This window comes from Numenius arquata, chromosome 1, assembly GCF_964106895.1.
Source record: "Numenius arquata chromosome 1, bNumArq3.hap1.1, whole genome shotgun sequence".
Taxonomy (NCBI): Eukaryota; Metazoa; Chordata; class Aves; order Charadriiformes; family Scolopacidae; genus Numenius; species Numenius arquata.
The window spans coordinates 115,691,122-115,704,044 of NC_133576.1; the positions used below are offsets into that span (position 1 = coordinate 115,691,122).

Consider the following 12,923-nt stretch of genomic DNA (forward strand, 5'->3'; position numbering starts at 1 on the left):
ACTACTACACTGACCCTTTGGCCACCAGGCACATACAAGATACCAACTAATGAGGTAGCCGCAACTATGCTGTTCTGTGTAAAATACTACAAAATCCTGTAGTAACGGGAGAGCAATATAAGTTGATTTGAAATGGCAGATTTATCAAGACAGGCTAAAACACAAAACCAAAAAAGTGCAGTATGAAGTAATAAACAGGTAAGATTATGAGATTGATTTAAAATAGCTTGGACAGATTATTAAATTAACACTGCTGTGTTAATACTGTGCACAGTATTTATCAGGACATAGAAATCTCAGGTTTGGTACTAACCCAATCACAGATTTCATTCCACTTTGGCTAAATTGAATATGGCGTGAAAGGGGAACAAACATTTCAGTAGGAATTCACAGAGATGATAATGCAGTTTTTGGGTGTCAGGTTTTGGTGGAAGTTTTTTAAGAATGTAATATAGACAGTGATGCATATATATGAAAAGTATGAGTGGAGACACTGAAAAGCACTAACATGAAAGAAAAAACCTGCACAACAGCCTCCTAGACATCAACATCATAAATATAATGAGCCATGCCCCTTCACTTCTACTCCTTTGACTACTCATCAGAAAGCCGTGGGGCTGGGGAGGGGGGGACATTGAGGGAAAACATGGAGGGGACAGAAAGATTAGTGTATAACTGAGCACACAGCTAAATGCTTAGTCTTGTTAAACACATGGTTTAAATGGGAAATCAGGTCACAATTTTGTAAAAATAGCACCTTGATAGAGAAAGGTGCTAACGCTTTGCTTGATGCAAAGGGGTCTCAGGTGGGAGTAGGGGTAAAGGCTAAAATTCGAGGTGTTTTATTAACACCAGTTTCAGGACTTTATTACTTTTGTGTGACAAAAATAATAAAAACAAGCCTTTAGGTATTCACCTCCCTTACAATCCATGAACTGAACCCTGAAAAGACAAGTAAGATGTAAAGTTAAGAAGAAAATAGCTGTTCGGAGTTAAGTAGTAAGGAATACTCAGTGATGTGCCCACCATGACAGACTTTAAAAAGTTATCACCTATAGAAATGTATCATACCAGAACCACAGCAGATTCCAAGCCACCTGCTGAGATATCACTAGTGTTTCATGACTGATACAAGGACTGAAAAAACTTCCCACCCATAAACACCTACTGTCAAAGATTAGATAAAAGTCAAATGCAATCAGTTATACTAAAAGAAATTAAGTGAACATTCAGTCATTCAAAGATTTTCTGTAACCAAACCCAAGTTTTCCATGAAAGTATTAGATAATGACAACAGCTACAGTACTCTTAAGTAGCTGCTCATGGAATGCTATCACGAACTCTTGCACTGGATACTGCTCTTTTCATATAGCTCTGGTAGCTTCTACAGTAATGTCCACACATAGATTAGTATGGAGATAACATGAGCAGGATAAAAAGGGACTAGTGGGACAGACAGTAACTTTGACAAGGACTGACAGCTCCAGTTAAGTATTACTTAAAACAAAACACACACACAAAACCAAAAAAAAAAAAAATCAAAACAAAAAATAATTGAAACCACTTCAAAATTCCCTGAAACTTCACTTTTTTGAATAATACTGTCTATCAACAGAGAATTATCTATAAAAAAGGGAAGCCTTCTGCCAAGAGAATGGAGTAAGATTCTCAAGCCTGCAAAGCTAATTCCACAAGAAAGACAGAAGTCTCATGATGGAGGCTACAGCTCATGAGGCCCACGCTTTCTCAGAGTACAACATGCAATGAACAACAGCGATTCTTCCTCCCCAGACAAGAGCAGAACTGTGCCACAGGATGTTGCATCAACCAAAACAGTAAATGGATTCAGAGAACTCAAGTATCAAAAGCCAACCTCAGATTAAGATGGCCATAAACCAATGTTTGAAGAAGAGAAGTACCAAAGGAAAATAGTTTTTTTATATATGCGTCCCTTTACATTTTTGCTTGTGACCACTACCATGGAAAGCCTGTAGGGCGAGAAGCATCTCTCACATAACCCAACCCATTTGCTCTGAAGCTGCAAATGCCACTCCTACAAGTACACAATGTGACAGAGCACTAAAGAATGGCTTACCTCTTGTGATGGCTGACTAACACTCAAGTAGGATGGAACAGCCAAGAAAATGAGAAGAGCTAGGCAGAAGTGTGGGCTGTAGTCAACAAGAACAGCAAGAGACTTTTTGAACTATGCCTGGTGTTTGACCTACTTCTTGTAAGCACACTCTAGCCTGACAAAACATATATAAAAGCTTTCCAGATTGCAGAAGGAGAACCTTGTTCAGTTACACCTGTATCAGATTGAAATCCATTCAAATCTGCATCACATCATCTGTTCAAGACGCACAGGCAAAACGAGCAGCATGTGTCAGCACCAGTCACAATTTTTTAGTATCAGTCTGCTTCCTGTTCACCTTTCTTATTTCGCACTACCGTAGAATCAGCACTAAAAAACTCAAAATCAAAAATTCTACGAAATTCAAACTGGAACAGAGAAAGCCTTCTAAAAGCTAAGAAACAACACAGTTCGCAGTCATGTTTGATGAAAGCTGGCCAGACAAGAGACAGTTCAAAATATACACTGAAGGAAAAATTCCCAAGACCATTAAAATACTGGAAAAGTAGAGAATTAAGGAAACAAGACAGTAAAAATAATGAAAGGAACAGCATTCAACATATATAATAGAAAATCTAATTCAAGTCGTGTGGAAATTTTGCATTACGAAGTAAGTGAAACAAAAATCCATTTGAACTAGAAGATACAGGTGGACAGACTGACCCACTTCCACCTTAATATCATATTTGTTGGAGCACATGGTGCAGAACTTTTAGACATCAGTCTAACAACTATCATAAGTACAAAAGGGTATCAAGAAGCAAAGGAGTCATGGAGAATAACAAGCACATCTGTCATAGCAGTAACAACATCCTCGACAGTACCCTAAGAAAATTAATAGGGCTGTTCAAAGGGGAAAGGCCTCCTCATCAATAGAAGCACAGAACTGGTGTCAAAATATCCCCAAAGAGAAATCACTAAGAGCAATTAGAAGATTATGCTGTTTGCAAGGAAAGCCTTTTCCAGTTTGGTGCTTTGCAGGACACAAGGGTCAGTGAACACACATCTCAGGGAGAGCACGCTGAACGTGGGAATTCCTACTAAACTCATGAACCAAAATCAAAATAAGGACCATCACAGAAGAATACATGAAGTATGATGAGGATTTCCCTCCTACTTCCAGAAATGTAAAAAGAATACAATATTCTATAAAATCATTCTAGAAAAGCTCTCAGCTCACAGACTTTTAACATCTTCTGACCTTCATACTGTTAACATTAGCAGGTTTTTTTTTTTAAGGATAACTTTAAGTAGTTCATAGTCGTTGGCATATAAAGGGCTGAACCCTCTCTCCGTTGTCTTCCACTAATGTCAAACAATGAAAAATAACACAAGCAATACTATAAATTCTATTGAGTGATACTCCATTAAACATATTCACCAGTATAACAGAACTTTGAACACGCAGTAGGTTCAAAGGAAAAGAAGTGTTACTAAGAAAAAGAAAAGCATCAAGAGAAACAGCTAATCCCATAAACAGCGTAGGCATGCCCAAGAACAAAATACTGCCTGAGCTGAAAGTGAACTGTTAAAATTTGGCAAAGCTGAAAATCCAACAACGTATTAGACACGGAAAGAGATTTTCAGCACTGCATGAAAAGCACTTCATCACCTCACAGATACAATAAATCACTGTGTCCATCAACATCAGAAGATATCACATGATGTAAGTCTAAAATGCAGCAATAGAGACCACAGTGTGGGGCCATCAAAATAAACATTTAAAGATAAAAACTGTCCAAGAGAAACCCTAAGAGGAAAACTTAATAGGAAAGAAGAGTAACCATCTCCACGACAAGGACAAGCCAAACCAAAGTTTTGTTTCAGACATTTGCTGCTGTTTCCATGCAGATGCAGAAAAAATTAATAGACTTGTTTAAGCTTTACAGAGAAGAGAGCAGTGATCTCAGATAAGAAAATTTTAAGTAGTATCTCAATCTTTAACTTCTGATTCTCTCCAATACTAAAAGAAGTATCAGCTATCCAGAATTCCAATACTAAAGAGCTATTACTAAATGGCTTATAGATACCCAATATGGTACAGTTTAAGATATAATTCTCTCAGAGACTTAACGTATCAACTGACATCAGCTCCTTAAGCACTGTCCACTCATTATCACACTTGCATCAAAAGTCATTCAGAAATAGTAAAAGTAGAGGATGAAGGAAAAGAAAAAAAATAAATCAAAAACCAAATCAAGTTCCCTCCACCCTCACCCACCCCTCCAAAGAATGCTTCTAAAATGCAAAACTGCATTTTATTTAAAGTTACTGTTAAAACCCTTAATACAGAATCAGATAGTGTTAGTAGTTTAGGAATATGCCAGCAGCTTTACTTTGCATCTGCCATATTCACTATGTTTGTTTCACATGCGAGTAAATTAAGTTTCAAATATACAATCATAAGTTTGAGACATTCACTGCCCTGAGAAGAAAAAGATTAGCAGACACAATATAACCTGTCTCTGCTGTGGGAATAATGACTATTGTATATTAGAGTCCATCTGTTAAGTAATGACTGATCCAGAATGCATCGCTACTGCAGCAGACTCCCAAGCAGTTTCACATTCATATACGTCTCCCAATGCTGAGAGCACTGTTAAACACTCTCGCGTTTATTTCAAAATATAAGCACAGTTTTCAGCAATAGGAACCAATTAGCAGGTGGATCTTATATGCAAGCACTGTAATATGCACTGCATGTCCTCCACACAAATACCGAAACACATCCTAATCTCCCCCCACCAAAGACAAGCCAATGCTAGTTCAGTTGATGATGCATTAACAGCCAGAATTAAAATAAGCTTAAATATCAGTAAAAAGAATGAAAGAAGAAAGAAAACCAGAAAAGGACTAAACATCTTTGTATCTGTCATGATCTATATAAAGTCAGTTAATAAGGTAACTGCATGCCTTTCCCTTATTTTGAGTGCTACTTTTAAAGGAATGGGTAATAATCCAATAAAGTTCTGACGACTTCTACCACACTCATACAAAAAAAAATATTTACAAATCATGTTTCAGTGTAAAACAGCTTGTGGAGAGGAGTGAGAAATATACCAGATTACTGTTTTGACATATTCACAAAACTATCAGGGCTTTAACCCTGTGTGTTCAGATTAGCTATAAATATTAAAATGATCTGACCAAACCATGTCTTTCCCTGCATGCTGCAGCTTCTCCATTCAGCCTGTGCTAGGTCAAATGCAAATAACCATCAAACAGAAGAACACATCCTTTTAAAGTGCATGAAACAAAATATATTCTTTACATGACTTTGTTTAAAATGAGTGTAGGTTAGAAGCGCTAAACTCATTTGAAACAAAGGCAGTTTCAATTAATTGCCATTCAGTTTTGAGCAGTCATTTTTCTATCATATTTTATATGCAAAAATTGAGGATATTCCATTGACTGAACTGCTTCAAAAGCTTTGCTGCAGCAAATCTTGCATTCAGGAGCAGCACCAAATTGCACATAATTGAAAGTGATTCATTTTTAGATCCACTCGTTTGGCTTCTGTAGGTTCCTCAGGCTTTGGTGTAGGTAGCGCAAAAACATTAAGTCATACAGTCCTGCAGTAACTCTTTCACTCCATGAAGTAAGCAGATGACTAAGGAGCTACATTTTAGCATCTTCGCCTCGTTTCAAGCTATTTACCAGTGTACAATAGTGTTTTGCAATGCACAGACCTTAAACAAAATTAGCAACAGCACTTACTTTGCAGACAAGAACGTGTTTTGGAAAGCATGGCAGATTATTAAGACATGACCAACCCAATACAATACTGCAATACAACTCTTTATTACAGATATTAAAGCGTACTAAATCCTTGCAAAAATCTCCCTCCTCCCCCTTCCTCCACATAAAATACTCAACTAGCTCTGAGCTAACAGGGTTAAACCCTTCACATGTTTCAGCCACTAAGAAAAGATACCAGCTCAAGCTGCTTTTTTTAATGCTTTTCAATTAAAAACAGACACTACATTCACATCACTTTCCTTCCAGTGAGGAAGCCACCAGGCTATAGGGCAGCATCCAGAACCCAAAACTGCAAATTATTTAATCTCCTTATTTTTCTTTTTTACATTGTGAATTGCACACACTCCACTTCTGCAGGAGACGGCCGGGGGGAGGCGGTGGGAAGGGGGAAGAGTGGCCTGTCTGTACTAGGTAGGGTCCTGCCTGGAGTTTAGGGAGCGCTGAAGGGGCTTCTGTCACAGGCACAGCGAGAAGAGCGGGTCGTGGCATCAACGAGGAGAGAGGGGACCGAGAGGAGTTTGGGAAGGGAAGATGGTCGGAGAGGGGCCGTGCGCGTATGAGGGACACAAGGGCTGGGAAAATGAAGGTCCCTTTCGGGTTGCAGAGGGGCGGGGGGCGATCGGGGAGCAGACCCGAGAGGGGGTGGGCTGCTCGGGCCGGTGCCCAGGGAACCCCCTGCCCGCCAGGGCGTCAGCGGGGCGGGGTGCCCGGCCGCTTACCAGGTTCAGCACCGTCTCCACGATGTCCCGGTTGCTGACCTCCCCGACCTGGATGAGTCCGATGAGGACGGCGAATTTCATCCGGATATTGCGGATCGGCACCGACGGGTTAATCATCCCCGCGGGGAGCACTACGGACCCGGAGCCCGACGCCCTCAGCTCCCCCATCACCGCGACGCTGCTGCCGCTGCCGCCTCCGCCTCCACCGCCGGCCCCGACGGAGATGAGTCCCGCGGGCTGCGGGTCCGGCCCCGACACCGGCTTCTCGCTCGCCATTTACCCCCCGCCGTTACCGGCACCTGCCGCCGCCGCCTCCCCGCCCGGCCGGGCCGAGCCGCGCATCCACCGCAGTCGCACCCGGCGGGGCCGCAGGCAGCCGGCCCGAGGCGCAGGCACCGTCCCAGGAGCCGCTCCCCCGCTCCGCTATAATGAGGGATTATTATGGGCGCCGATGCCCCGTTAGCCCAAGGCTGCCCAGCCGGGGCCGCCGCCTCCAGCCGCGGGGCGGGAGGAGCGGGCGCCGCCGAGAGCGGCGCGGTGCGGCCCGGCGGAGACGAGGGGCGCACGGAGCCGAGGGCGGCACGACCGATCGCCGCCGCCGCTGTTGTTGTGGAGCCGAAACCGCCGCCGCTCACGCCGCCATGTTGCCGCCCCCTGCCTGCGGTAGCCGCCAGGGCGCCTGCGCCGATCCCGTCGGGGGGCGTGGCCGGGCCAGGACCCCCCCCCCTCCTCAGCCGGCCGAGGAGACAGGTGAGCAGGTGCACGGGGGCCGCGCCGCCGCCGCGGCGGCCTGAGGGGGGCCGCGCCGAGGCGTGGAGCCGCCGCCTTTCCTCGTCGAGGTGCCGCACGCCGCCGCGGACCGGCGCCCACCCGCTCCGGGGAGGTTCCGCGACGCCGCCTGAAGTGACAGGGTGGCGCCCGCCCGCTTTGACGCGGGGCCGTTGCCTCGGGCCCGGCCTCGCCCCGCCGCCCCCGGGCGCCCCCTGCGGGAGGGGCGGGCCGCTGCGCCGCCTCCCAGGCTGCCCGTGGGGCTGCGGGCCGGCGGCCACCGCCGCGGCGGTTGTCGCTCGTTGGCAGCCTCAGGCCTCCCTGTCAGGGAGGTGGCCCCTCCTGGCCTCCCCTAAGAGCCTGCTGGTGGGGGCCCCTGGCTGACCCCCGCGGCCGTCCGGGCTTCTCAGCCGGATCACACGCTTTCCAGCCTCTGGTCTCGGCAGTGCGTTTTGCGCACTGGTCCCACGCTGTTGTGTGAGGAAAGGTGTATGGATAAGGACCTTTTGAGGTGGGATTTTTTTGTAACTTCAGTCTTAGCAAGTGTTCAGGTTTGAGTGAGGGTGCCAGGGGCTGTGCAAGGGCTCCTGAGCTGTGGTCCCTGCGGGCATGGGAAGGGACGGGAAACGCTGGGGTCTGCCAGCCTGGGAGCTTGTGTGCTGCTTGTTCAACGAGAGGGCTATTTTTCCAGAGTTCTTGTTAGTACTTGCGCTTACGGTTCTTGGTGGTGGTGTCCCATACAGAGATGTCCAGTCAACACCAGTCCTACCGGACTCCTTGGTTTCAATGGTGCCGCATGCCAATAGGCATTTTTTCAAGTCTCTCCAGTATCATGTCAGAAAATACAGAAATATCTCTGATGTCTTGAGGAGGATCAAATTATTCAAATAGTTGTTTGAATAAAGTTGTATGCATTTGCTGTACGTGTGCTGGAGATAATCCATCCCTGTTCAAAAACATGTTCTGTCTTGGCTTCATAGGGACTGTCATCACAAAGTTGGAATTTTACAACAGGTTTTGTCCCCTGGTCTTAGAATCCTATTTATCCTGTCTCTTCTGTAACCCCAAATTTGGGGATTTGGCTGGATTGCCAAGGTCCTCCTTACATCCAGCTTTAGATAATAAACTGCATAAACACGGTGAATCAGCAAGACTGGAATGCTACATCCTCCAGGATTACAGCAGCTGCTCTAAGCTCCACCAAGAGAAGACGGAGAAGACCTCAGCTCTGTACTATGAGATGCGTTAGCTCTATGTACTTGTAAATACAGTATGTTATATTTGCTTGTTTGAAAGGTCCATAGGTGCTTGATAGTATGTATAACCCAGATGCATAGACATGACTAAAACATTGGGGAGCTGGGAATCATAGCGCCAACGTTATTTCAGAAAGCTGCAAAAATGAGGAAAAGACCCAAAAGATTGGTTATGTGAGATAAGAAAGCACAAAGTTTTCTTGGAAGGAAATTCCTTTACAATTTGTCACCATCCACAAGCAACCTTGTATGACTCGGAGCAAAGGTATACTTTAATTTCTTATACTCGTGGAGGGGCCAAAGGTTCCGTTCCCACCAGCACCACAGCAGAAGTAGCAAAACTGAGTACGCGTGCGTTTAACTGCTTTACTGCAGAGTCAGCCCATCTTAGTTTAAACCCCCAAAGAGGGGTATTTCAGCAAGGTAACCAGGCAGACTTTTGACTGAAGTGGATGAGAAGCTCTTGTATATCACAGGGCGAGTTCTGGGCACAATAACTTCCAGCTAGTGGATAATTAGGAGCTGACGGAGTAGTGTGTTTTGAATTGCACTAAGTGTTTCTATCCTTGGCTGAAGTAAGTATTATTCCAGAAGCTTTTAAAATGATTCTCCAGAAAAACCTAGACAAAATCCTTAACTTTGAAATGAAAGTGAAAGATTCCATTACTTGTTTTACTTTGCCCCATTTCCCATAAAAACAAACAAAAAAGCCAATCCAAAAGGTAAACCTTTTGACTATGTAGGAATGTTAAACTGCTGTTCAGTCTACAAACCAATCAATTATGCAAATGTTCAAGTTAGGCTGCCCAAAACTGTTCATCTTGATTTCAGAAAGGAATATTTCATGTTCATAATGATCCTATCTGGCTACGAGATAGGCAACTCGTAGAGTTTGGAGGTCCTCAAGTTTGTGTAAACGTGTTATTTAATGATACATGTAAATATTTTTTAATTCAAGAACACATGACCTTTTTCACAAAATTGAAACCTAGGCCTAGAACTCTGTAACAGTCACTGAAAATTGTAGCACCCTTAGGAGCTAACACCCAACAGTTCTCATCTTTGTTATTCCCATATCCATACCTATATGGTGAGGCATGTTGCTACAAATAGTATAGTTGGCTGGAAGCTTCATGCTGGCTGGTAAGTTGACCAGTTTTCTTGTTCTGATTCATCACATTGCTGCTGCTTGTTAAATGGGTAGGGAGCAAAGTTATAATTGCTTTTCTATGGTTACGTATATTAATTTGCATCTCCCCCAACTTACCAACTTCTACAAATTCCAAAATAACTGTAACTTTGAGATCCATCATTAAATTTGCTTAAAATTTGACAATGACTTATACATCTCTGTGATGGAACAGATGGACCAATATCACAACCACATAAACTTCCTTTCTCTAGAGAAGTGGGATAACAAAATATGGCTTGATATGTTTTATTATCCATTCTATACTACTATCCATTTTATACTTCTGTTATCCATTCTATACTTCATTCCTGGAAGCCGCCATGATTTTACACATGTACCCAAATGCTGGGGTAATTCATGACTACAGCTATTCCATATACAACTATCAGTGAGTTCCTCCACATTGAATTTCTGATAAAGTTGCAATCGTGAGTTTGTTTAGAAGTTGTATTTGTGCAATCCTTCTTTATATAATTCCCAGTTTAGGACTTGAACTGTCTGACTGCCATTTCTTCTGCTGAAATCACATAATATACTGTGTGTAGTTTAGAAAGAAAAACTCATTAAAAAAGAAGGTGAATTCCCATCGTTATGTTTAATAGGAGGGACTTTCTTTAGTTCTCAAAACTCATATTTGGCTTTACAAATAAATTTTTACAAAATCGTGTTCTCTTTATTTTTATAAGCTGGAACACTATTGAGAAGTAGCTGTCTTCTCTAATCAACAGTGTTTGGTTTTGGTAAGCAAACTTTCATTGAGGTGAGCCATTCATGAACTCGTGAACATTATTGTAGCACTGGCATTCTGAAAGAACAACAGATTTGTAACACTGATTTCAGCCCTGTAGTAATTGCAGGTCTGGTATTCATTTGCTTCCATTTTGACACCTCAAAAGATTGAAAATTAAAATAAGAGTATGTACACTAGAAATGCTACAGAACATGATTCATTTCTTTTTTTTAAAAATAATGTTTGTCTCATCTTGATATTGACATATTCAGTACAAAGACTGAATTTGTCAGTGACAATTTCATTCATGAGGTGGCCAGTTCGGTCCTAGTCCAACACGGTGTTTTGCATTAGCAAATCCCAATATTTGCATAATTATCATTGAATCATAGAATGGTTTGGGTTGGAAGGGACCTTAAAGACCATCTAGTTCCAACCCCCCTGCCATGGGCAGGGACACCTCCCACTAGACCATGTTGCTCAAAGCCCAATCCAGCCTGGTCCTGAACGCTTCCAGGGATGGGGTATCCACAACTTCTCTGGGCAACCTGTTCCAGTGTCTCACCACCCTCACAGTAAAGAATTTCTTCCTAATATCTAATCTAAATCTCCCCTTGTTCAATTTAAAACCATTACCCTTTGTCCTATTGCTATACTCCCTGATAAAGGGTCCCTCTCCAGCTCTCCAGTAGGCTCCCTTCAGGTACTGGAAGGCCACAGTAAGGTCTCCCCGGAGCGTTCTCTTCTCCAGGCTGAACAACCTCAACTCTCTCAGCCTGTCCTCATAGGAGAGATGCTCCAGCCCTCTGATCATCTTCACGCCCTTGCAGCATCAGTCATTGACACAGGCCCAGGCTACGTGTGGCAGAGGACAGCATGTGTGGAAAGATGCTATGCAGTCCTTTGTCCTTCACAAAGACAAGACTGATGCCAGGATCTGATCTCGTCCCTTTCTGTACCTTTCACAACACTTGCTCCCCACTGAAATGAGATAAAGAATTTTGCTCCCAGAGCATGCCTTTTCTTTACCTATAATAGATGACGGGAGGTTTCTTTCATGATAGTCTTCAAATTTTTTCGTTCTCCTTAAATGCCAGAATGTGGTCTCAAATATAATTTCAAAAACTGCAGAAAAAGACATGTATCCATGTTCCTATGCATGCAACAAACAAACAGATGGGAGAGAAAGTAAAACTAACAAATTATTGTTTAAAGTTTTGACTCAATTTTTATTTCAGTTATAAAATAAATTGTAGCAATACTACTTCATTTTTTGGGTAAAAAGATTAGATGAGATGCGATGAGAAAGCCTGAAAAAACATGTTTTAGAAGACAGACTCTTGGCTACAAATAATGGAACTACTTAAGTGAACAAGGACTGCTTTGTACAGACCTATATTTATATTAAATCTTAGAAAATAGTTTTTTGGTGTTTTATAATAGTGAAATGATGTAGATCAGGACTGAACCATGTTTGAAAGAATTAGAGAATTTTCATCTATCTGCCACAGTGGCATCAAAATACTGCTTGCTTTACCATGTCCATATGAGGACTCCTGTTGTGTTTAATTAGACTATTCTCAGGAGTAAGGATAATGTGATTTGTTCCTGTGCCAGGCTCAGGAAGTGCTATTAGCCTCTTTCTCTTGAAAACCAGGTTTTCTTAGAAGTTTAAAATAAAAATCCAGGAAACACAAACTGAAAGGCATCTAAACTTACCCTGCTGTGCATATGTATTGCACCAAATAGTTCCATTCACTGTTTCTAAACTTCCACACAACAGGGTACATTAAAGCAGAAGTAAAAAAAACTGAAGTTAGAATTTTCTTGCTACTCTAACTGTAAATGATTTCTACCTGCTTTTTCTATAATTCATTTTCTTTAGTCTTGAAAGAGAAAAAACATGGGAAAAATACCTTGTATATATTTCCAGAGGCAAGTTTTGTTATACCCTGTGCAATTTCAGAAACACTGTAACAGACCTTCCATGTGAGATTATAAACATTTCAATCACAGTGAAGCAGATGAAGCCAGTATGACTTCACTAAGTTATTTTGATTTTTTATTGCAATAGGTTATCCAAATGATTCAGTTGTGAGTTAAGAAAGATGTAGTTAATATACATATATGAAATCTATGCTATTCAAAAATAAATTTCTCTCTGCTTTTTACACTCTGAGCAATAAAAATAAAATAGACATTATGTTTGTTCTCATGGTTGTATATACTTCTGGGAAGAATTCATTAAATGTAAGCTTTTAGGGTAAAAAGAGGTAATAGCCTGAGAAGTAGTTAACAGTAACCAGATCCACTTAAATATGACTCTTACTTTTAAATGAAAATATGTGTTCAAGTTGTCTTTTTT

At 42.3% G+C, this 12,923-nt stretch overlaps 1 protein-coding gene across 5 annotated transcripts in view; it reads right to left on the bottom strand.

Annotated features, from left to right (window-relative positions):
* Positions 1-7,268, bottom strand: part of NBEA (neurobeachin) — a 512,389-nt gene extending 505,121 nt beyond the window's left edge. For all 5 annotated transcript variants that reach the window (XM_074151162.1, XM_074151191.1, XM_074151181.1 and 2 more), the window contains exon 1: positions 6,613-7,268. In XM_074151162.1, the coding sequence (XP_074007263.1) occupies positions 6,613-6,888 (276 nt within the window). In that variant the 5' untranslated portion in view covers positions 6,889-7,268. The remainder of the gene's footprint in view (positions 1-6,612) is intronic.
* Between the last annotated feature and the right edge of the window lie 5,655 nt (positions 7,269-12,923).